The sequence below is a fragment of the Mesoplodon mirus genome (genome assembly GCF_964341445.2).
Source record: "Mesoplodon mirus genome assembly, chromosome: 11".
Lineage (NCBI taxonomy): Eukaryota > Metazoa > Chordata > Mammalia > Artiodactyla > Ziphiidae > Mesoplodon > Mesoplodon mirus.
The window spans coordinates 66,258,632-66,284,835 of NC_138987.1; the positions used below are offsets into that span (position 1 = coordinate 66,258,632).

The 26,204-nt window shown below is 41.4% G+C and overlaps 1 protein-coding gene across 1 annotated transcript in view; it reads right to left on the reverse strand.

Annotated features, from left to right (window-relative positions):
* Window positions 1-25,695, reverse strand: part of PPM1H (protein phosphatase, Mg2+/Mn2+ dependent 1H) — a 277,205-nt gene extending 251,510 nt beyond the window's left edge. Inside the window, exon 1 of the mRNA XM_082634561.1 lies at window positions 25,441-25,695. Coding sequence (XP_082490687.1) covers window positions 25,441-25,685 — 245 coding nt within the window. The 5' untranslated portion in view covers window positions 25,686-25,695. The remainder of the gene's footprint in view (window positions 1-25,440) is intronic.
* Between the last annotated feature and the right edge of the window lie 509 nt (window positions 25,696-26,204).

Sequence of the window (26,204 nt, forward strand, 5' to 3'; positions counted from 1 at the left end):
AATTTTTTTTTTTTTTTTTTTACTGCAGCCCTAGGAAACAAATACATTAGGCATTACGTAACAAATACATTCCACGTACAATAAAGCTCCACGACATTGCTCCTCTGGCTCAAAAGTCTCAGGCTTTCAGAGGATACAGGGCTGACCCACCTGATAATTAACACTGGAGTGGACAACCACCAAGTCAGAGTCATGACCAGGAGGGACCTGGATCTACAGCCCAACGGAGGAAACCCCAGCCAGCTGGCTTCACGGAGGTGCTCCAGCTATCTTTTGACCTTTAAATAATGTCTCCTTGACTTTAGGCAATAAAATTTCTTTGGAACTGAAGGGGAACAAAATATGCCACCCCCAAGTATGCCTCTTTGGCGTAAGGATGATCTTGAGCTGGTTATTTTTAAGAAATAGCCAACACCAGAGAAACTCTGAAAACCTAGTAGATGTTACCCTTTGTAAGAGACATTTAAGCATATAGGGGAAATTTCCATTTGTAAGGGTGTTTCCCTCTTGGTACCAGAAAGAGGAGGATGACTAAATCTCTAGAAACTATTATCAGTGGAGAGGCAGCGGTTTAAGTCTGCACAACAATCCTACCCTTGTTTACTGTGCTTTTCCTAATAACCTCCTAAAACTGGCTCTCACATCTTCTTTTGTCTTTAGCTGAAGGTGTTTAAGGTGATAACTCAGGGGAATTCCCTGGAGGTCCAGTGGTTAGGACTCTGTGTTTTCACTGCCAGGGCCACACACACACACACACACACACACACACACGCAAAAAAAAAAAAAAAAAAAAAGTGATAGCTTGGGGCATTTCAGGAAGTTAATCAGTTTCCCTGGGTATCTCCTATGTATACAGGAGATATACATGTGTTTAAACTTCTGTTTTACTCCTGCTAATATGTCTTTATTACCAGAGTGGGGGAGTGGGCAGTGTCTCAGCCAAAAGAACCCAGAACGGTAGACAGAAAATTATTTTTCCTCCTGGACAGGATCCCCTTGTATCATTATTGGGAGTTTTGTCTCACTTACGGTTCCAGGCTGGGAATAGAGCAGTAAACAAAACAGACGTAGACCTTGCCCTGAAGGAGCTTCCAGTAAGAGTGGAGTATATATTAAACAAATTACAAATAATTATTTACCATCTTTCTTGTTCTCACATTTGTTTAATACTCACAAGCAACCTGTGAGTTAGGACTAATCCCTGGCTCACAGATGTGGAAACTGCCATTACGTGTCAGCTAGAAGGAGCTGATCTGGGGTTGGACTGGGCCAAAGAACTCTGGAGCCCACTGCTTAGAGGACATCACCGGGCCTCCCTGACTTACTATTGGAAAATGGAGCTACCGTTTATTCACCCTGTTTCTCAGGCCCAAAACTCTGGAGTCACCCTTGACTCCTCTTTTTCTCCCCAACAATATTACAAGCTGTAAACTACACTCATTTGCCCAACTTTTAAACCCTACATTATTCTCCTTATTCTCCCAAAAGGGAACTTACAATTTCAACAAGTTTCTTAATCAAATGTAGCATCCAAAATTTGTTGGGTTTGGTTTTTTGTGTGTGTTTTTTTGGCATAAGATATTATATTTCCAGGAAGTGTGTATGTGATCTTGTACAATTCATTTACTGACCTTAATTACATAAGTATGCTCTTCACAATTATTTCACAAGCGTGCTTGGAGTCCTCCCTGTGTGCAAGGCCATTAAGCCTCTGGTCCCTGGCTCCCCTGCAGCTCGTCTTACGACCCGAGCATTTACTTATTTTCAGGCCTTTGCACATAGGTTTCCACTTTCAGGGGATCCGTTGGCCGATTCCCACTAATTACCACTCATCCTTCAGTCTCAGCTTTGACTACAGGCTCTGTGAGGACAAGGACCATGCTTTTCTTCTCCACTGTATCCCCAACACCCATCCCATTACCTGCACAAAGAAAGTGTCTAACAAACCTCAGCTGAACCAACATCACCTCCTCAACACCACAGCTCAGGGTTAGGTAGCCCTCCCTTCCTGCCCCTAACACCCTAAGCCTCCCCCATACCAGCACTTATCACTTGATACTTTAATTGCTGTTTTTCTCCTCTACTAGATTAAGTTCCTGAAGGCCCAGGTTTTATCTTGGTTACTATTCAGTCCCAAAGCCTGCCACAGCACCTGGCAATATTTGTTGACTAACCTTATTAAACCTTTGAGTAACTCACCTGTTTCCTTTTTTCAATAAAAAGGAAAAGATGACATCTATTTCACAATACTCCTGCGAGCCTTAATGCCACAAAAGGCTGATTATATTAAAGGACTAATTAGAAATTCAGATAAGTAGTGAAACCCACTTCATAAGCTACACAACTCATTCATTTATCAGAGAATTATTTCTTCACGGTCCCAATTTTCTGCCTGAGATATTAAGAAAATCTAGAATTTGTATGTCAACTATATTTCAATGAAATAAGTAAAATTAAGAAAAAGAAAGAAAAATCTAGAACCACTTTCATACCCCAGGCAACCACTGACTTTAATTTCCCAAATATTGACACAATTGGCAAAGGTACATCAGGAAGGATGGGCTATATTATGCTGTGTTCACAAAGGTTTCTTTGTCACACACTCTACATGCCCATTTCAGGTTGGCTCCACATGTCCTCATCAGGGAGGACAGAGCCTCCACTGTCTAGAGGGTCCCCAGGTTGTCGAGGAAGGGAAGATGGTGAACAGCCACGTCCCCAACAGAACTGGAGATAACTGGTGAACACCATTAGCAAGCACCTGGCAGAAATGTAAACATTCTACAAAAGTAGTTAATTCACTTTCTACCTATGGCATCCCCAAAAGTAACTCTAACTCAATATACATGTACTCAATTAGTTGTTTTTTGTTTTGTTTTGTTTGCTTCAATAAAACTAACAAGACAGGGACTTCCCTGGCGGTCCAGTGGTTAGGACTCTGCACTCCCAATGCAGGGGGCCCAGGTTCGATCCCTGGCTGGGGAACTAAGGTCCTGCACGCCACACAGTGCAGCCAAAAATTAAAATTAAACTAACAAGACAAATTATTCCAAATTATATGGCAATTCACCAAAAAAAAAGTATCCACCATAATGTAATTGAACAAGAAGAGAATAAGCTATCTTGCCAGAAAACCTACACAACAGAATTTTATTAACAGACCAGTGTAGCTCTGGAAACTAAAGGCAGATTTGTTCCCCAGCTGTTCATAGGTATTGGCACAGTGAGGTCTTGGCATTATCCAACTGCTTCCACCTGGCATTGTCAAAAACCATTAGCTCGTGAATGATACATGAGCAAGGAATACCTACCATGTCCTTTACAACTCCTGTAATTTGCACTCATATTTCAAACAAATCTAAATTCAGACTCATGCAAAGCACACAATATAGGCAGGCATAGTGAAGGGATGATCACAGCAGAGGGGACCACAGGAAGTGTTCAGGAGAGAGGCAAGGCTAAAGATAAATTCAAATCCCAATGAAAGTCATACGGATAAAACGGCTAATGGAGAGGGTGAAGAGAAGTGGGGAGAGGTTTGGAGAGCCTGGGAACAGCACTACTGAAAGGAGATTTCTGAGAAGAAAAGGGAGCAGGGTTAGAAAATTAGAAAAAGGACCAGAAGGAAGGAGTCTCCAGAAGTTAAGAGATACAAGAGTTCATGGACTAGAGAGTGAGTAGCAGCAATGAATGCTCTGGTGAGGATGTGGAAGATGAACAAATTTAAGCAACTGCTTGAACCTAAAAAGTCACTAGTGACCTTGGGCAAGCATCGTCCTGAGGAGCACTGAAGTAGAAGCAATGCATGGAGACCACCCACAGTTGCTGGTGTGCATCCTACTCTCACCCCTCTGTGCACCCACCCCTCTCTCCTCTCCAGCCCCTTCACTGGCTGGCTGACTTCTTTACCTTTCAGCTCCTGCCACGCCTCCTGTGGGAAGCCTTCTCTGATGTCCCCGCCCTGGGCTCTGTCTTCACGATGCCCTGTACTGTTCAGCTGGATGGGTCTCCCACTCGACACGCTGGGGGAAGCGGCCTCTCTAATCCGTCTCTGGCGCCCAGAAGGGTTCTTGGCATACAGAAGGCATTCCATGTGTGTTTGTGTAAGGAAAGAAATAAAGGGGTTACAAAAAGAGAGCAACTTTGGGTCCAGTAACTTGAAGGGGAGATATGGACTGGAAGAGGGGATGTGCCGTTTGACCCAATAGCAATGACTTAGCACACCTTTGGGCCAAGGGGGAGGCAACGAAAGAGTCAAGATGCTGGGATTACAAACAGATGAAATGGAAGTCAGGGCACATATGAGCGTATGTGGCAGGGAGAGAAGGCATTAACACTTCTGGCAGAACATTTCTCCATCTCCAACAGCAGGGGACAAGAAAGACGATGTTAAAGAGGTCCCAAGGTGGCCTGAAAGAGGAGCTTGTGCTGAACAAAGATCCAGTAAGGGGGGAAGGTAAGGGCCTCTACCAACACAGAGGGAGGCACGAATGGGATTGATAGTTGGAGGGAAAAGGAAAAGGTCTGGAAAGGCACCATGCAGACTGGCAAGGAATCAATCGGAAATGAGATGGCAACTGAAAACAATTAAACCTCTTTACCCTTCCTTTAAACATCCAGTCAGTCCCACTCCTGTCCATCCTTCTTTCAACTTTTCCCTCAAATCTATCCTTCCTTTCCAGTTGAAGACTCTTCTTGGTTTATGCAATTAGTGTCAGGCCTAGACCATCATGGCTGTGTAATTCGGTATCTCCTTAACTGTGTTCCTCAAAATGTTAATAAGTGCACTTACCGAAAAAGGTGAGTAAATGGATTTCATAGTCAGATACGTTTAGGAAGCAACACATACTCTCCCTCAGTTTCAAGATCCTCCACAGTGAATTACAAGCTCTAAGAAATCCTACAAAGAAATCGACCTAACTCTAACCCAGCATGGGTGCAGATTCTTTCTCAGGTGGCACCTATAATGAAATACAATAAGTAAAACCTGATTTTCCACCGCAGGTTCCATCTACAAATGTAGGCTACAAGCTACCACCATGCATTAGTCAGGATATGCTATGTAAGAAACATCCCCCAAATCCTACTGGCTTCACACAACAGATATTGATCACTATAGACCTGAACAACCCTACAGGGCAATGTCCCCGCTATAGGGACTCAGTGGACTGAGGCTCCACCAACCTGTAGATGAACCATCTGAAACACACAGCCTTCTCACTATTGTATGAGAGGAAGATGATATTGGAAGGTCTTCCAACTACAGTTAAATGCTTCAGCCTGGAAGTGACATTTGACTTCTGCTCACAACACACTGGGCAGCGCTAGTCATATGGGCTCACCTAGCTTAAAAGGGAGCAGAAAAGTCTAAGCCTCCCATGTGTCCTGACAAGAAGAGAATCAGAGAAGGGGTAAAGTGCTCCATGTCCCTACTGCATACCTCCTCCTCATTCCCAATCAGCCCCCGCAGTCTGCTAGCTCTACATCTAGAAGCCCTCCAACAGTCCCCTCTTCTTTCATTCACCATCATACCTCACCTTCACCTGTTTCTCTCCTGTGCCTACCAGTTATTTTTCCAAAATATCTCATCGTGTTATTCCCAACACCTGATTACTAAAAAAACATCCTTTGTGGCTACCTACTATTTATAGTATAAACTTCCTTATTATGATATACAAGGGCCTTCACTCTCTTCACCTCAATCTACCTTTTCAGCCCTGTCCCTGGCCTCTGTGCACTTTTTTTTTTTTTTTTTTAAGGTCTGACACTTTCTGGACTAGGTCTTACTTTGATTTTAATTGCAATGAGTCAGAAATCTCAGGGCAAAAGAAACATTGGCTTAGGGTTTCAGTGGCTCTCTAATGTCTTGTCAAACACAGGCAGTACCAGCAGTGTCTGCAGCTCTGTGCCTTAGGCAGGGCCTTCACGTTCTACGATCCTGTTTTCTAGAATGTGCTCTACTTCCCTGGTGATTCAATCAGGTAGGCCGGGGGCGGGGGGGGGGCGTGTTTGGCACAGACTGTAGCAGAGCTTCTGCAGGACATATTCAGGTGATGCGACCAGCACACGAGGGAGGATGCCCCTCATCATTATTACCTTTCCTATAGCAAGAGCTGTGGTCCACAGTGAATTCACCTTAGACCTCCATCCATGACAAATCCCACTAGGTCTAATCTCCTATTTCCCCTCCATTCCTCAATACATAACGTGAAGGTGTACATCTCAAGAGCAACCCAGCAGGATTTCTAAATACAGAAGCATCATTCAGATACGGTTCTTTTTACCATAATGAAGGGAAGCACAAATCTTACAGGAGATTTCAGAGGCCATGCCCGGCAAACAAAAAGAGCAATCAAAATTTTATCCGCACCCACTCTTTCCATAAGAAGAGAAGATCATTCTATGTCTAGTGCCAGGCGGTTCGGACTCCAGGTGGAGATTTTCTCTGAGGAGCTTCAACAAATGTATACCTACAAACTGTCACAAAAGATAATTCTAATTCCCAGAAATAGCCACTTTCACACCATCATGCTTTTACTCACGCTGTTGTCTCCCTCATATGCCTCCTCTATCCAATACCCATTCCTCAAGAGTTAGACCAGCGTCAGCTTTGCTAACCCCCTTCCCGTTTTCCCCAATCCCACCAGAATTAAGGGACTAAATTTATAGGCTGAGTTCCCATTTGCTGAGTTCCCATTGCATTTGTTGAATTCCTTTATCACGGTAGCTCACTGTCTTATAGTTAGATACATACTATATCTCCCCGGCTAACCTGTGAACTTCTTGAAGATAGGGAATGCATTTTTTTTCATACTTTAGAGCTTTATATTCAGTAGGAGTTTAATAAATGTTAACTGACTGAAAACTGAATTAACAATGTTTCCTGTCAACCTAGCTGACACAATCTAAGTTTTATTTGTACCCGGTATGGCTTATTAAAAGTGGGCTTTATTCAGCTCAATATTGAAGAAACAAACAACCCAATCCAAAAATGGGCAGAAGACCTAAATAGACATTTTGCCAAAGAAGATATACAGATTGCCAACAAACACAGGAAAGAATGCTCAACATCATTAATCATTAGAGAAATGCAAATCAAAACTACAATGAGATATCATCTCACACCAGTCAGAATGGCCATCATCAAAAAATCTACAAACAATAAATGCTGGAGAGGGTGTGGAGAAAAGGGAACCCTCTTGCACTGTTGGTGGGAATGTAAAGTGATACAGCCACTATGGAGAACAATATGGAGTTTCCTTTAAAAGCTAAAAATAGAACTACCATATGACTCAGCAATCCCACTACTGGGCATATACCCTAAGAAAACCATAATTCAAAAAGAGTCATGTACCAAAATGTTCACTGTAGCTCTATTTACAATAGCCAGGACATGGAAGCAACCTAAGTGTCCATCAACAGATGAGTGGATAAAGAAGATGTGGCACATATATACAATGGAATATTACTCAGCCATAAAAAGAAACAAATTGAGTTATCTGTAGTGTGGTGGTTGGAAGTAGAGTCTGTCATGCAGAGTGAAGTAAGTCAGAAAGGGAAAGACAAATACCGTATGCTAACACATATATATGGAATCTAAGGAAAAAAATGTCACGAAGAACCTAGGGGTAAGACGGGAATAAAGACACAGACCTACTAGAGAATGGACTTGAGGATATGGGGAGGGGGAAGGGTAAGCTGTGACAAAGTGAGAGAGTGGCATGGACATATATACACTACCAAATGTAAAATAGATAGCTAGTGGGAAGCAGCCGCATAGCACAGGGAGATCAGCTCAGTGCTTTGTGACCACCTAGAGGGGTGGGATAGGGAGGGTGGGAGGGATGGAGACGCAAGAGGGAAGAGATATGGGGACATATGTATAACTAATTCACTTTGTTATAAAGCAGAAACTAACAAACACACCATTGTAAAGCAATTATACTCCAATAAAGATGTTAAAAAATAAAATAAAGTATATGATTCAATGGTTTTTACTGTAGGAAAAAAAAGTGGGCATTACTGATCATAGATTGTTAAAATTATGTTTATTAAAGAAAATAATCAAACTGTTTATTTCACTAACATAACACAATCTAAACATTTTCTGTTCTGTTTTTGGTGTGTGTCCCATAACATATTCTAAGAAGCTTGAATGCCATGCGGTATGAAATGGAGATAACTCACCCTTCAACTTATAAATACCTAACCTATTATATTTAAGGAACAAAACACCTAAATTACTTAGTTTCCTAATAATACTGCAAAATTAGCTTTACAGATGAGGTAAAACCCTGCTTTGAGATATGGTAAAAATAAATATATCCCAGGAAAGGACATGTAATTTAAGTTCAAACACTAAGAGTGTTTCTTGTGAGAAAAATTAGTGGCACATACTGTTTTGAATCGTTCCTATTTAAATTGGAATAACCCTACTATAGAAATGGATGTTCAAGCGATTCTGGTATGAACAGATACCGAAAGTAAATCAATCCTCTTAGAGTATCAAAAAGCAAAATAGGGAGGAAGCTGAAGTAGGTAATGACCCAACCACTCATTCCTAGCCATTTACCCCTGATGATCTTCAAAGAGCTATTGAAGCTAGCGGCTGGTCACTTGGCATCTGAAATGAACCTACCACTATATTTATCCTCCACTATAGAAAAATGTAGCATATTCAACTTCAACTCACAAAGAACCAATACTGATTAACTATTCTCAACACTGTGAAAATATGTCCCATGGTGACAAACTTTAAGTAGCCAGCTTCCCAGTGCTTTTAAAATATAATTTGACTTCCATGAGTTTTCAAAACCAAATCTGAAGCAAGATACCGCGTCCTTTACTCTTAGGTCAGAGATGCTGACAAGAGTAGAGTGATAAAGTGGCTACAAGGCTGCATACAGCACAGATATTGATTTAAATTACATCAAGTACAGCTGCTTTCCACAGCAGTTTAACTGCCAAAGTAGAGGACATTAGCTCTGTACCAAGTGACAGCACAATTCTGAGAGCACTACAGATGTCCTCAGGTCACCCACCCTCAGGCAACTTGGGGCTAACCAGAGGAACTAAATTCAACACTGGTTGTGATCTTCATTCCTTTCTTTTCTGGAAGGATCAGTAGGTTTCTACCAATTTCACATCTGTTTCAACTTTTCATATACTCTATTCAGACATCTACATACTTTACAAATTATGGTTTGGCTCTAACTGAATCATGCCTTAAAAAAGGACATCCCAGAGTGGAACCAACGGGAACCAATTATGCTGGAATCATCACCACCATAATTTTACCTGCCTCACTGATAAAAATGGGTCCTTCTACACAAATACTTCAAATCAAAACTTTTCTGGACAGATACAGTAACTGCCTCATTACTCTCCAAGAATTAGAGGGGGGAAAAGGCCTATAAATTTAGTCCCTTTTAATCCAGGATAAACTGTTTGTTTAGAATTTTTTATTTTGTTTGTTCTAGAAACAATGTTACAGTCTGTGCTTGGTGCTCACTCTTCATTGCTGCACAGGATGTGGGGACAGAAGGCGATCCTCCAGGCAAGAGGCTTAGTCTCCATTCCACCACCCTGAGTTTACCAGGCTGTTAGATTCAGAAGTTTGTATCATTAAATCACATGTAATTAGATTTTCAATTCACTACCACCTTTGCTAACATGCAAAACAGCCAACAGATCCTCCAGAGATTTTATTTATGATAAAACAAATAAGGCAAATGAAAAAGCATTAACTTTTATGAACTGTACACAAGTACCTTACAAGTCAGTAAAAAATAACTAATCAGTGCACAACCTCTGTTGTGCTTGAGTAAGGAGGTACTTACTCAGCATCTCCTAGCTGGAAAGGACTCAGTCAATGACTTAACTGAGAACTAATAAAGTGAACCAGATTGCTGAAGCCATGAGCTGGTTAGAAGAGCCAGGATGACCTCAAGCTGCCTCTTTGAGGTTCTCATCTTCCCCCAGCACCATGTTACTCCTATGTCACACTAGGCTTAGATTTTAATCTTTTCATGAATTTATCTTCCCAACGAGAATGTAATAGCCTCTTAAAATCTCTGTATATTCTGCCCCTTAGCTCATGTGAAGTATACAGCAAATCTGTGATAAACGATACAAAGAAAACCAGTACAATACACTACTAAATAATCCCAGAATTGCCATAAACCTAAAGTGCTCAAAGATATATACTTTTAACCCTAACTCTAGCAAATTCTGGCCCCTATTGTTTTTATTATCTATTAAAGATAGATAATACTAACCCCTCTCAACTGTCTAATGGTCTTAAAGAGCCCAAACATAATGACACACGGCCCTTTGGAGCAAAGTACTCCACCATCTGGAATAAAAACCACAGAGAGTGTGGAAGTGTATTCCTGAATCAGTACAAATATTCATATTGGAAGTGGAAGAGCTATTGATACATTCCACTGGAACGTTTTTAAAGTGGTCTAAGGTTTTCTATCTGCAAAATGGAGTTCAAAAAATAAGACAGAGGGACTTCCTTGGTGGTCCAGGGGCTAATACTCCGCGCTGTCAATGTAGGGGGCCCGGGTTTGAATCCTGATCAGGGAACTAGATCCCACATGCCACAAAGAAGATCCCGAACGCAGCAATTAAGACCCGGCGCAGCCAAATAAAATAGTAAGGCAGAAAGTTATGTTAACTGTTTATTCTCCACACTGGCAGTTCTCAAAGTATGATCTGGAAACACCAGGGAAACTCAAAGACCCTTTCAAGGGATATATGAGGTCAAAATTATTTTCATCATAATGCTATGATGTTACTTTCCTTTTTCACACTCATTCTTTCATGAGTATGAGTGGAGTTTACTCATGAGTGTGATAGTACAACCTATTAAGGGCAGAAGCAGATACGAATCCAGCTGTCTTCTATTAAGGCAGACAATAAAGGGACTTGTGAGTGTATAATGATGCCACTCTTCTTACTAAATTGGGTTTTGTTCTGGAAAACATGGGGTTTTTTAATTAAAAATGTTTCCATGTTTCTTTTTAACTAAATTTATAAATTTTTTTAATTTCTCAGTTTTAATTTCCAGTACAGTAAATATAACATATATACAAGCATACCTCATTTTATTGCACTCATTTTATTGTGCTTCAGATACTGCATTTTTTTCTTTTTTTCTTTTTTCTTTCTTTTTTTTTTTTTTTTTTTTTTTTTTTACAAATTGAAGGTTTGTGGCAATCCTGCATCAAGCAAATCTATCAGCACCATTTTTCCAACAGGATTTGCTCACTTCATGTCTTTGTACCACATTTTGGTAATTTTTGCAATATTTCAATTTTTTTCAGTTGTTATGTTTGTTACGGTCATCCATGATGAGTGATCTTTGATGTTACTATTGTAACATTACAATAAAGATGTAAAAGATTACAACTCACGGAAGGCTAATATGATTGTTAGCATTTTTTAGCAATAAGGTATTTTTTTACCTAAGGTATGTACATTTTTCTCAGACCTAATGCTATTATACACTCACTGGACTACAGTATAGTGTAAACATAAATTTTATATGCACTGGGAAAACCGAAAAATTCATGTGACTCACTTTATTGGTGATATTCACTTTATTGCAGTGGTCTGGAACTGAAACTATTTTATCTCTGAGATGTGCCTGTATAGCTGACAAAAACAGAAACTCCTCAGGATCAGCTTAGGAACCGACACCAATTTAGGAGTAGAATTTAATGAAATTAAATTTGAGTAAAGAATTTTATTCTAACTGGTGCATATCTACATGCACATGATTTTAAGTTAGAAGATATCGGGCTGGGGTTGGGCAGAGAGGGAAATGGACCAATTACATTGTGTGACTTTGAGTTTTCATACCAAACCAAAAGTGCAAGCTTCAGTACAAACAATCTAATCCACAGGTGAACTAAATCATAGATTGTGCTTAATTCAATAATGCTTCAGCTTGTGCACTGAGAAAGGATTAATGAGCAAGCATCTTATGAATATACCAAACCTCCACCCTCACCCCCCCAAAAAAAACCAGAAAGAAAATGGAGGAGGGAAAAAAACAAAAAATAAAAAAACAAAAAAACAAAAAAACCTGAGCAGGTGAGAGGGCAGACAAAGGACTGATGATATTCAGAAACTTCAGTGGGTTTCTGAACTCAGTATCCATACAGACAGACTTCCATTCCCAGCCACTCATTAATATATACCAAGAAATCTACTTCACTGTTCTCACTGCTTACCTCCAGCTAAGAGTCAGAAAGCTAATGCATTTTACCCCTGTTTCCCCACAGGGCAGTCCAGATGCAGAGGATACCATGCAATGCCTCCAACAGACACTTAGTGACATTCAGACATTTGACTGAAACTTGTAAATATTGTGGTAACTGTTGTATTCCCAGGTGTTGAGCTCATAATTTGAAATCAGCCTATAGAACAAAGGTGACCTGTGCTTCATTTGAAATTAAAAGAACTATATTCATTATGTCCCCCCACTATTTCCGGTATATATATTTGAGCATTAATGTATATAGCTTTATATTAAGTATTAGAGGAATTAAAATGTATACGACAATGCCCACACCCTCAAGATTATTCATTAAAAGTTCAAACAATTAAATAAAAACAAAAGATGTCACCAATTATCTCTCAAATGCATGACAGCCAATGAGTGCCTTTAGCCTTGAAGACACGACAGAATCATTGGGGAATTCTTCAGAGTAGGGTCTTAAACTAGTCCTTAAGGGTCATTTTTCTAAACCAAATTATTTAATCCTAAATATAAAAAAGAAGCCTGGCTCACCAAAAACATTACTTTGGTAAAGTTCTTTAAAATAAGGTACATAACTGCCATTTCTCAAAATAATGTTCACCCTGAACATTGATCTTTTCAAACTACTGAATAATGTCACTAGAAATACTGGAGAAGTCCAATTTGAAGATTTTTCCCAGAAAAAATGTCACTTTTCAAATGATGGTTTAATGAAGATTTGGCTTCAAGGATATTCATCCCAGGACTTTTTTTTTTTTTTTTTTTTTTTTGGCCATGCCACACGGCATGTGGGATCTTAGTTCCCCGACCAGGGATCGAACCTGTGCCCCCTGCAGTGGAAGGGGGAGTCTCAACCACTGGACTGCCAGGGAAGTCTATCCCAGGACTGTTTTTAATAGTAAAAAATTGGTTACCACCACCAAAAAAAAAAATGTATGTTAAAATCATCAATGGAATACAATGGAGCTGTTAAAAATGACAGAGTAAAATATGTATTTACATGGAGAGATAGACAGTCACTCCATTTCAGATGAAAAAACTAATCAGTATGTAGAATTATCCCATTTCGTAAACAAATACAAATGTACTTAGAGATACAAATTATCAGTTGAAGCTGATTATGAATGATAGAATTTATGGATAATTTTTATGTTCTTTATAGTACTTATAAGAATTTTAAAGTGCCTACAGTGCACACATATCAATTCTGTGATGAGGGAAAAAAAGTATATCATTTTAAAAACACTAATTCTATGTTCCTGACTGATCAATGCCTTCCTCTACCTTGGCAGGTTAGAAGACATCTAAAGATGTTTTTAAGTTCTTCTCACCCATAGTCAGTGGATGATAGAAGTTGTTACAAGACGGCTTTCCTTGGTGGCACAGGGGTTGGGAGTCCGCCTGCCAATACAGGAGAGATGGGTTCGAGCCCTGGTCTGGGAAGATCCCGCATGCTGCGGAGCAACTAAGCCCGTGCGCCACAACCACTGAGCTCACGCTCTAGGGCCCACGAGCCACAACTACTGAAGCCCGAACACCCTGGAGCCCGTGCTCTGCAACAGGAAAAACCACCGCAATGAGAAGCCCGTGCACCGCGACTAGAGAAAGCCCGCGCGCAGCCACAAAGACCCAACGCAGACAAAAATAAATAAAAATTAATTAATTAATTTTTAAAAATTGTTACAAGATAAACTTTTGCCCAAGGGTCAAAACTCTGCTAGAAAAAAACAAAACAAAACTCTCGCATGAGTTTAATTAAATCTACAGCTGACAAGCATCAGGCTTCTCAGGCAACTTGCAACACTTTGCGAGCTAAGAAAATAAAACTTAAAACATCATTTTTCAACAAGGAAAAGGACGTCGGGGACTTTGACGTAATGTGCTCTGGGAAGGTGTTACACATTCGAATCCCAAACAAAATAATCTTGACGTGAATCTGAGCTGAAAACCCAGGGGTGGTACAAAAGCCAAGGCTGTCAGCAGAGTTCCAACTTGTGGTCCATGCTGCTTACGAATCGGGGAAGGCAGCAATAACAGACCTAAGCTATTTTAAATATTGAAGGGGAAAAAGCTAATGAAAGATAGGTTGTGTGCAGTAAGGACTCATACAGTAACTGAAACAAAAGTTAATCCTTTGCATTCGGCTTAAATGTTATTACCACACCCACCCCTCCTACTGGCTAGAAAATACTGTGTCTGGTTTAAAAAAAAATGTTAAGGGGCAGCAATACTTATTTTTTATACAGCTTGCTGGACAAAATCGTTCATGAGGGATCCATCCAAGAAAATAAATAAATAAATGGGTGCATAATAGTGAGAAGATTGGGAACCAGGACTGGAGGGAATCCACAGCACCACCCAAGACCCATGACACCCAAGGCCAATGACACCTCGTGGTGCCCCTGAGGATGGCGAGGCAGCAGGCAGGACTTCAGGTGGTATGCGAGGTGGGAAAGGGCTGGCGTGGCCAAGTGGCCGCTGTCAGCACTGACCTGATGACCAGGGACACAGAGAGAGGACGAGAGGCAGGGCTTCAACGACAGGCCCCTGCAATTCCCATCTGAGCACCTGGATATTTTAAAAAAATAAACACCAGCTGCTGTAGTCTGAGTTGCCAATTCTCCTTTTCTTCCCATTTGCTGCTGCTCTGAACACCTGGTTCTAACAACCAGGCAGCATGGCCCCATTATTAATAACCACAGGGCAGGGTGCCACGAGGCTATCTAATCTGGCTCTTTAGCCCTATTCGAAACCCTACTTTATGGGGTAAAGGCTAAAAAAATCGCTTGGTTTTTCCCAAACATATATTTTAGGCTATAATATCCTCATAGGCTATTTATTTGCAACAAAATACTGTGGCTATTTCCTCTTCTATATAAAAACAAAAACAAAACAAACAACAACAAAAAACCCACTTAATAGTTCTTTCTAAAGTAATACCAGTTTGGTTCCCTCCATCCCCTGACATCCTCTTATGAGCTATTCATATTCAGCGTCCCTTAAAATCTGCTTCCTACTAAGCATTTATTTTCTACCTCTTATTTTTGCCAGCTGTGTCTTCTAAACATAACTTGTCAATGTTCACCTTTTCAAAAAGGTAAAGAATGACTATTAGTACACCGTGGCCAACCACTTAAATATAGCAATTCAATAATTCACTGCACTTTTATTTAAAAAATCAATTTATCACTTGAGATTTTTTTCCCCTCCTATGCTTATATGAAAAAGGTTATCTAGTAGAAAGGCACTGTTCTTCAATAGCTTAAATGTCTGTCAACTCCCTGAAAGGACAGTAGAGTGCACGAATCACCTCAGTCACCTCAGCTTGGCAAATAATTGATCTCTGCCAGCCCCACAGCCCTGCAATGATTCATTACACAGCCCAGCCAGCCAGCAAGGCTCCATTAGACCTGACTAGTCCAAGATGCCAAGGCATGCACTCCCCAAGACAGCCCTGGGGGAGCCCATGAGGCCAAGGACCAGCAAATGAAGGCCACTCCGAGCACTGCTGGCCTTGCTGGCCCTCGAAGTTGAAACATTCCCATTCAGACTTGATTGCGCTTAAGTAAGAAGAACTTAGGTAACAGAATTCCCAAAGTAATTTTTAAAAGTACTGTCTCATAAAACCTGACTCAGGACTTGGGCCCCATTATTCAAAATTCCTCAGTCTACTTCCTCATGTCTAAGTAGCTGTTAATAGTAAAACACATGATCTATTTATTAACTTTAGAAAAACATCACTACATAAAATGTACAGATTTGTTTTAAGATTTACAGGGTTCCCAAAAACATTAAAATGGGGGGGGGAAGCAATTTGAAGTTAGGAAAAGATGGTAATTTTGAAAATATCTGGACTGTTAAACATAGGAAATGCACATATATTAAGAAAGTTAATTTTAAAAATGTCTATTATGCTCAGTAGAACTATTTTTAAAAGCTTTGAAAAGCATCCTTTCATACAAAACTTGATGTGCTAATTTGCCCTTATGGAATTTAAAGACACCTAGAGATTAGGCTTTATTAGTTTCCTTTGAGTAATTAAATACTTTACACACTCTCTTCTGTGGCATTTTGTTTATGAGGATATGATGCCTTTTTATTAATGAAAAATTTCACACAACAAATGGTCAGGTTCAATGATTCAGCCATGGTCACACTAGGATCACGGGACGGTATGAGATTCTAAAGTAACTTAAGTTCTCTCTGGGCCTCATTTTCCTTTTATTAAACATGGATAACAGATGCTTATATGTAAGTATACATGGCAGGGACTATACAGAGCTCTACAGATGTAACTTGGTGGTATCATTATCTTTTCTCATAAATAAGCATAGAAAGAAAATACAGGTAAGCATTTAAATTTTACAGTCATTTAAAGAAAACTAAGTCAGAAATTGTATATCAAAGAAAGCACAACGGATTCACATTCCTCACTGGAAAAAGAGCAATTAAGCAAGTACTTTAATTTCCCTAAGTTTCCGAGTGGATTACATCTGCTTCAGAAGTAAGGTAAACACAGCTCAATGGTGTCTTTATTATTCACTAAGCACTTTTCAGGCAACACATTCTGAAGTCTTTTTTAAACAGACTACTCCTCAGATAATATTCACCTGACTGGTTACCAGTTGAAAAGAGGAGTGACTCAAGTTTTAAACCAATTTCCCACTGATTTAATTGAACAAGAGCACAGCAAAGAGATGTGTCAACTATTTCTACTTTTCAGTTTGACCCCATGTAAAGCTCTCAGTTATATGAGTGCTAAGTTATGGAAAGCATACGGACTGAGTGAGCATTTGCAGGGCACCAAGTTGTAAGAGTTAAATTTGGGTCCCCTCCTGCCTCCCTCCCACATGGATGAGGACCTAATGGTTTGGTAGTTTTCTCAACTGAGAAAGTCAAAGCTACTCAAACCTAACTTAATTTACTGTGGAAAATAACTTAATAGCATAAATCAATGCCATTGGACCAAAGGAAATACACACTTAAAAATAAAAAGAATGGGGCTTCCCTGGTGGCGCAGTGGTTGAGAGTCCGCCTGCCGATGCAGGGGACATGGGTTCGTGCCCCGGTCCGGGAAGATCCCGCATGCCGTGGAGCGGCTGGGCCCGTGAGCCGTGGCCGCTGAGCCTGCACGTCCGGAGCCTGTGCTCCGCAACGGGAGAGGCCACGACAAGTGAGAGGCCCGCGTACCCCCCCACCAAAAAAAATAAAAAATAAAAAATAAAATAAAAAGAATGGATTGATGGATAGGCAAATGATTAAGCAAATATAGCAAAATGTGCATTGTAGAATCTAGATGGTGGGCACATACGGGTGCTAAGTATATAATGGTTTCAACTTTTCTGGATATTTGAAAATTTTCATAATAAAGTACTGGGGGAGTTGAAAACTGTAATCACAATAAAGGAGACAGCAAGCCCCACTGGGAATAACCTCAGCCTGGAAGGAAAGACACTGGCTCTCAGCCTAACCCCAGTAACTCACAAAGTTCAAAACTGTAAAGGGTCTTGGGAATCCTCCAGGACAGGTAAAATACATGGTTTTGAGTCTGTGAAAAATTAGAAAAATAGGAGCATAGCATTTTCAAAAAACTAAAAACTGTTCTTTTTGCTGAGATTATATGCCTCTACACTTCTGATTTAAAATATCCTTTATTTCATGAAACATTGATGATAGTAAATAAGAAATTTGGTTTCTTTATGTCCCTACTTAGCAGTCAAATCTGATCACCCTTGATATCTGATCAATTTCCTCATCTCCTACCTTTGATGTATAACTCCTTGACCTACCTTCAGCAAGAATCCCCCTACCCGTGACGTTTCCTCTTAGTAATTTTCCATCCACTGACCTCATCACTCTGTTCTTGGGTTATAAATTTCCATCTGTCTTTGCTGTAGTTGGAGTTGAGTCTGATCTCTCTCCCCTAATACAATGCCCCTATTGCAGTAGTCTTGGATAAAGTCTTTCTTACCTTTTTAACAAGTGTTAGGATAATTTTTTCTTTATTCATACCTTTATACAGGTATGTATAAAGGTCTTGTGACCTTCAGGTACAGAGGACTTTGCAGCTAATCATAATGCTTGCTGAAAAGAACAATCTGCTTCCCTAGTGTGACTTAAAGGCTCCAGATACTGAGATTTGAAATTGCCCAGAAGCATTAAGACATTAAAAACAAAACAAACAACTTCCCCCACCCGCAGTGTTGGTCTCTTGTAATCTTAATAGTCCATGATTTCACTTCAATTTAATTTCAAAGAATGACACTAAAGGGGGAAAGACTATGCCATAAAATTTTCTTGAGGAAGATGACTGTGTCTTATATTATGGACCCAGCATACGAGTGAAATGATTTCACTGATTGGATGAGAGAAGTAATGGAAGCAGATGAATGTTGTTTATTTCCTGAGGGAGAATGGCATAAATCCAAGGGGGAAAAAATATCAATCCTCTGTTCAAATTAGGCAAATCAGAGAAAATTATAAAGACATATATAATTTAAATTAACTTATTTTTTAAATTTTTTAGTTAAGAAAACAAGTCCATTTACATGCATCAAAAAGAATAAAATAGGAATAAATGTAACCAAGGAGGTAAAAGACCAGACCTGCACACTGAAAACTATAAGACACTGATAAATTAAGTTGAAGACACAAATAAATGAAAAGATATTCTATGATCATGAGTTGAAAGAATATTGTTAAAATGTCCGTACTACTCAAAGCAATCTACAGTTTCAACGCAATTCCTATCAAAATTACAATGGCATCTTTCACAGAGATAGAACAAACAATCCTAAATTTGTATGGAACCACATTAGACCTCAAATAGCCAAAGCAATCTTTAACAAGAACAAAACTGGAGGCATCACACTTCCTGATTTAAAACTATATTATAAAGTGATAGTAAATCCAAACAGTATGGTATGGGCATGAAAACAGACACACAGATGAATGGAGCAGAACAGAGAGTCCAGAAATAAACTCATACCTATATGGTAAATTAATTTATGACAAAGCAGCCAAGAACATACAGGGAAAGGTCAGTCTCTTCATAAGTGGTGTTGGGGAAAATGGACAGCACATGCAAAAGAAAAACTGAATTACTACCTTACATCATACATGAAATTAACTCAAAATGGATTAAAGACTTGAATGTAAGACCTGAACCCATAAAACTCCTAGGAAACATAGGCAGTAGGCTCCTTGACATCGATCTTGGTGATGAGTTTTTGGATTTGACACCAAAAGCAAAGGCAACAGGAGTAAAAATAAACAAGTGGAACTACATCAAACTCAAAAGCTTCTGCACAGCAAAGGAAACCATCAAAGAAATGAAAAGGCAATCTACCGAATGGGAGAAAATATTTGCAAATCACGTATCTGATAAGCGGTTTATAGCCAAAATATATAAAGAACTCATATAAGTAAACAGCAAAAAAAATTAAAAATCTGATTTTTAAAACGAGTGGAGGATACAAATAGACATTTTGCCAAAGACGTACAGATGGCCAATAGGTACATGAAAAGGTGTTCAATATCACTAATCATGAGGGAAACGCAAATCAGAACCACAATAAAATACCACCTCACACCTCTTAGAATGGCTATTATCAAAAAGATGAGAAATAACAAGTGTCGATAAAGATGTGGAAAAAAAGGAACCTTTGTGCATTATTGATGGGAAGGTAAATTAGTGTAGCCAATATGGAAAACAGTACGGAGATCTCTCAAAAAATTAAAAATAGAACTATCATATGATCTAGCAATTCCACTTCTAGGTATTTATTTGAAGGAAACAAAAATACTAACTCAAAAAGATATCTGCATTACCAAGTTCATTGCAACATTATTTACAGCAGCCAAGACATGGAAACAACCTAAGTGTCCATCAATGGATGAATGAAAAAACATATGAGATAGATAGATATATATTCCATATATATAATATTCCATGTATATATATTGGAATATTATTCAGCCATAAAAAAGAAGGAAATCCTGCCATTTACAACAACATGAATGGACCTTAAGGGTATTATGCTAAGTGAAATAACTCAGAGAAGGACAAATACCATATGATCTCACTTATATTTGGAAACTTAAAGAAGAAAAAAACTGGCCACTCTCGCCCTCTGAGATGGCCCATACTCTGTGGAGTGTGTTTCTCTCTAAATAAATCCACTTCTTACCTAAAAAAAAAAGAAAAGAAAAAAACAACCAAACTCACAGACACAGAATTGTACAAACTTCCAGTTATCAAATAAGTCCTGGGCATGTAATGTACAGCATGGTGACTATAGTTAATAATACTGTATTGTATATTTGAAAGTTGCTAAGAGTAAAAGTTCTCATCACAAGAAAAAAAAACTGTATCTGTGTGTGGTGATGGGTGCTAACTAGACTTATTGTGATTATTTCACAATACATGCATATATTGAATCATTATGCTGTACACTTGAAACTAGTATGTCAATTATATCTCAAATTTCTAAATTATCTTCAATAACATTATACATTTTTAGAAAACAATTCTATCATGCAGTCAGTTTTAAGTTATCAGTCGGTATGCATGTAACTATTGATATAATAAGGAAGCACTGTGTGGTGGGGCAAAATCAGAGACGATGTCTATGTAACTGGGGCTGCAACACAGGATAAACACAACCCCTCACGATAATTAAATCCTCTGCCTGAAGCATCACTAGTCTTTGAAGGAAGCTGATCCATGTTTCTAAGAAAAGGGACAGCCCAGGACCTCCACCCCAGAGGAGATGAATTCATTATAATCTGAAAAATGGAGGAGAGCTTAGCCACCTACTTTAAAATAGGAAATTAATACCTTCTGCAGGTTAGTACAAAGGTAGATGAAATATTTTAGGCTACTCTGCACGGATCTGCAGAAAAGTGCTATGGAGAGCTCCGTTAAGTGAAAGCCCCCAACACCACACCCCATTCATTTCTTTTCCTCCTTATCCAACAAGAAGTGCAGAACCTCAAGGTTCTTCAGTTGCAAAAGTCAAAGAGGGAGTTCCCAGGGAGGAGCTCTGCTACCAGGTGTAAGAGGGGTGGGTGTACTAGAGGAGGCCAGAAGGGAAAAACAAAGGGCAGGGGATTTCTGAGCTTTGCAGCCAGGGAGAAATAGCGGTTTCTCTGCTATCAACAATGCACAGCCCACTTTTGGATTGGGTTGTTTGTTTTTTTGTTATTGAGCTGCATACAGAGTGAAGTAAGTCAGAAAGGGAAAGACAAATACTGTATGCTAACACATATATATGGAATCTAAGGAAAAAAAATGTCGTGAAGAACCTAGGGGTAAGACGGGAATAAAGACACAGACCTACTAGAGAATGGACTTGAGGATATGGGGAGGGGGAAGGGTAAGCTGGGTCAAAGTGAGAGAGTGGCATGGACATATATACACTACCGAACATAAAATAGATAGCTAGTGGGAAGCAGCCGCACAGCACAGGGAGATCAGCTCAGTTCTTTGTGACCACCTAGAGGGGTGGGATAGGGAGGGTGGGAGAGAGACGCAAGAGGGAAGACATATGGGAACACATGTATACGTATAACTGATTCACTTTGTTATAAAGCAGAAACTAACACACTATTGTAAAGCAATTATACTCCAATAAAGATGTCAAAAAAAAACAATACACAGCCAACTAATGCGATTTATTCATAATTGCTAATTAGTGCCAATGACTGGGGAGATGGAAGAGCCTATAGATTCCAAAATAAATCCAAATACTTGTGGGCCGTTTGCTGGATTTAAATAAGGTTAAATTGCAACAAAATTTTCACAATCTCGAACTTTGTGAGGCAGAAAGAACTTATATAATGCACATTTAACAGAAACTCTCAAAGTAGCTTTCTTTAAATACCCATGTCTGGGGCACTTTTATAAGAAAGGTAATAGGAAAAAAATTGCATAGTTACAGCTATAATCTAAATAAGATAATATTATAATTATGATTTATTCTTTCTGTACAAGCAAAGAAATTTTCCACTGATAAAACTTGAATATGATGCTTTCATATACAGAGACTGCACATTCTCTGGCATTATCTACTGTCGTAGTTTCAGGCACAAACTCCACATCCACTACATCCAACTGACCATCAGTGGGAAAGAGGTTGGGTAAAAGGTCAAGAAGAAGAAAAGTCAAAATACACTTCTAACCTATTAAAAACTGAACTGACTTCCGGGTCCTTGAAGCACTTGGGCGGTTATTTAAACTTGTGGAAAACAAAGGAAGCAGCTACCATGTGAGGTCTCTGGGTCAGACTATTGTTTCCCATGGGCTCTCTCTGAGCTGGTCTAACAGGCTAAGTCAGTGATTCAACAACAAACTAAAAAGTAAAACTTGCTAATCAATGTTTTGGGAAAGATTTTAGCTCTGTGGATGTTATCTGTAACTACAATGTTTTACAACCTAGCATACAGCCCTGAATCAAATGGCTAAACTGCTCAGCCACAATAGGAGGCTTTCTGAGGAGCAGGAAATTCCACCTCGCACAATGCCAATTAATACTGAATAAACGAGGGACTTCTGTTTCTGGATCCCCAAATCTTACGGGCATCACTTAAGCTAATTCTCTAGTTCTATAACCTACAGAGTATCTCCTTCTGAAAGGGATTAACAATATGTTGCAAAAATAGACCATTTCACCTTTTTTTTCCCCTACCATCCAAAAGTTCAACAACACTAGAGTTCAACTCTAACTCCTCAGTGACCAAGTGATGCCAATTCTTCCTCCCCAGGAAGGCTTAGAAAGTAGCTCCCTTTCTGGAAAGGTAAACAAACCGCTTCTGATTCAGGCTGTGACTCTGAGCACCCCTCTGATCCCCACTCTGAGCAATCTTCCTACCAATTCCATCCCTCTAAGCTACATTCCAGAACAAAGAGAATTCCTCCTCCCAGTATATCCTGGGCAATATTACTGGTAGTGGCCTCTGACCATAAGCACAGTTCCTACTTGTCTGTCTCTCGCCTTCCCTATTTCAGCCATTTTGATCATTCAGGATGTATTTTTGCAGGAAGATTAACTATAGTTCAAAGTTTGAGGAAGTGGTACAGTACAACATCTGACAGAGGGAAGTGACAGGACAACATTTGTATACAGGTCTTTGCTTGAATTAACAAGTATGTACTACTTTTATAACTAGCTTTAATAATTAAACATCTTACAGTGGCCTTTCTAACCTACAACTGAACCTCCCTCGTGTCCTAGTCTAGGGTAAGATAAGCTTCTTAGAGATAAGGAAACTGACTACCCCTCCCACACATCTCATTTCAGATTCCCTTATATTCTTTACAGCCCTTGGCACATCGTGTGCTTGTGATAGGATCCAAACATTTTGAAACGGGTTGTTTTTTTCCCCTTTCCTTTCCTTCCTGCTAACTGAGGTACTCCTTTTACGTGTCCAAGTAGCTTCCACATTGTGTTTTAAACATCTTTCTTCTTATCTCTCTGCCCTTCAGATAGGTGCCCTTGCCCTGGGGAACCCACTGGAGTGACAATGGGCCCTACACATTCAGGTTTTTGACAGGCACGTGGTCCCCCACCTACAGAATTGTAGGACAACGTATGCCTCCAAGTTGCCTTTGGCCTTGCAAAGGTCCAAATGGTCGTTTAAACTTTTTTTTTTTTTTTCAATCGAGAAACAGTACTTGGTGTTTTGGCAGGCACTTTTCCCTCACACAGGTGTTTTTGCTTTAGCTTTCTCCTGAAACGTATAATGATATTTTCTACCTCCCCAACCTCACCGTTCTCTACCATGCTTTGCCCTTTATTATGTGTTAAATTTTATTGTTTTAGCACCTATCACTCTCACTTCTGTGTCCTCACTGTTTTTTCACACTCCAGTCATCTATCCCCATTTATATATATTTTCTATTTCAGCCGGTGGAGAAATGGTTGTATGATGAAAGGCAAAGGAAAAGAGAATTCGAGATACTAGGAAGAGCGTTTCCCAAACCAAACCTTGCCCGGGAACCCGGAGCGTCGGGAACCAGGCCTGCTCGGGGTTATCCGGGCCATCAGAACAGGGTCAGCATCGAAGCGCCCCGGCGTCGGGAGAGCTGATTGGTTCCCCGATGAACCAATCAGCGGGCGAGGCTGTGCACTGGTAAGGGAGGGCCAAGATTATAGAGCGGATGGAGTTAAAGGAAAAGGGGCAGGTGTGCCAGGAATCAAGGGTTTGCGTGCACTTTTGCACACCCACCTGGTCATTATTAATCCCGGAACTCTGGTCTGCTAAATTCCACCTTCCGAGTTTCCCAGTTTCATAACGCTGAATAGGGGAAGAAACATTACCCTATCGTTCATAAGATGGTCATTAATGGTCAATGGAAGAGTAGCCGTAGGGTTGGGGCAAGGCCATTAAAATCCTTCCTCTCTCCTTTCCCAGTTCCACTCCAGGTCGTCAACCTAACTCAACCGGTTCTTGAAATAGTAGATCACTCAAACTCTCGCTTAATCACCAAAACTGATTACCAAAATGCTATCATTAGACACCTGGAAGAAGTTTCCCCCTCCCCAAGAACTGGGGGAAACAGTATTGGCGTTTACTAAAGGCGCAGGGTTTTCCTACCTGCTAAAGGAGAAGCGAATGAGCTCTTAGGCTGAAGTCAGAGAAACTGAGACCTTCTGAACTGTGCAACCAAGCACGGGGCCGCGGCCGCTTCCAGAGCTCGGACAACCGCCCCACCCCCGCAAACCCTGGCGCAGGGACAGTTCCTCCAAGCTCTACCTCACAAACTTCACGCGGAGGCACAAAGATTTGGGGGAAATGGAAGCACAGATACCAGATTTCCCTTCTGTGTTTCAAACTTCAGCAGAGCTGTTCCACGCTCTTTCTTCCAAGTGTCACAGCCACCAGATTCACAGCCGCGTCCAGCCTTAGCTTTCCCACGGTCCAGCGCTGCCACCCACCCATCTACCACCCAAACCCGGGCTGGAGACGCCGCGCCCTTGGGGTTGGGGGAAAGGGGAGTGGGAGGAGAGAGAAATGGCCAGTGTCAGTAAAGAGGTGCCCGCCGAGGCCTGGACGCCAGCGGCCAGCGGAGGGCCCTGGGGCCGAGGAACAAGGAGAGAGGAGGGCTGGAAGCGTGCGGGGAAGGGCCGCGAGGAGAGCAGGGGCGCCGCCGGTGTCGCTGCACTCACTCTGCGTAGCCAGTGGCCCAGGGCAGCCGCCGGGTCTCCTTGAGAATGAGGATGGGGCGGGCAATGTGGTCGGCGCTGCACTCCACCTCGTCCTGAGACAGCCCCAGGAACTCGGGTCGCCCGTAGGGGAAGCGCAGGGGCAGGTCCGAGCCTCCGCAGCCGCCGCCGCCGTGCTCGGAGCCTGAGCTGCCAGCCATGATGCCGCCCATGAAATTGGCCACGGCAGATTTCACTCGAGTGAGCATATTACTCCGGCGCCCGGCAGCAGCTGTGCGAGCGGTGGGCGGCGGCTGGGGCCGGGCGAAGCGCAGCGCGGGGCATGCAGGCTGCGGCGGGCGCACGGGCAGCCGGGCCGGTGGGCGCGCCGCGCTGCTCCCAGAGCCTAGTGCTGCAAGGGGCCGAGCTCCGGCCTCCCGCGCTCCGTGCCGCCGCCGCCGCCCCCTCCCCCCGCTACACTTCCGCAATGGAGCGGCATGGAGCGGGCCGGCCGGGCCGGGGGAGATGCCGCGCGCTCCGGGAGCGGCTGGGCGGCCGCAGCTTCAGCAGGTCCCTTCCCCGTCCGCTGCGCTCGACTCCTGCGTGAGCGGAACTGAGCCCACCCGGCGAGCCTGCGGAGCCGGCGCGGCTGCTGCCAAGGCTACCGCCGCCGTCGAGTCATGTGATAATACGGCTGCAAGGGCTCCAGCGGCTGCGGGGCCGTAGCTCAGCCCCTCCCCTGCCGGCCCGAGCGAGGCTCGCACCGGACCATGACCTCCTGGGGGAGG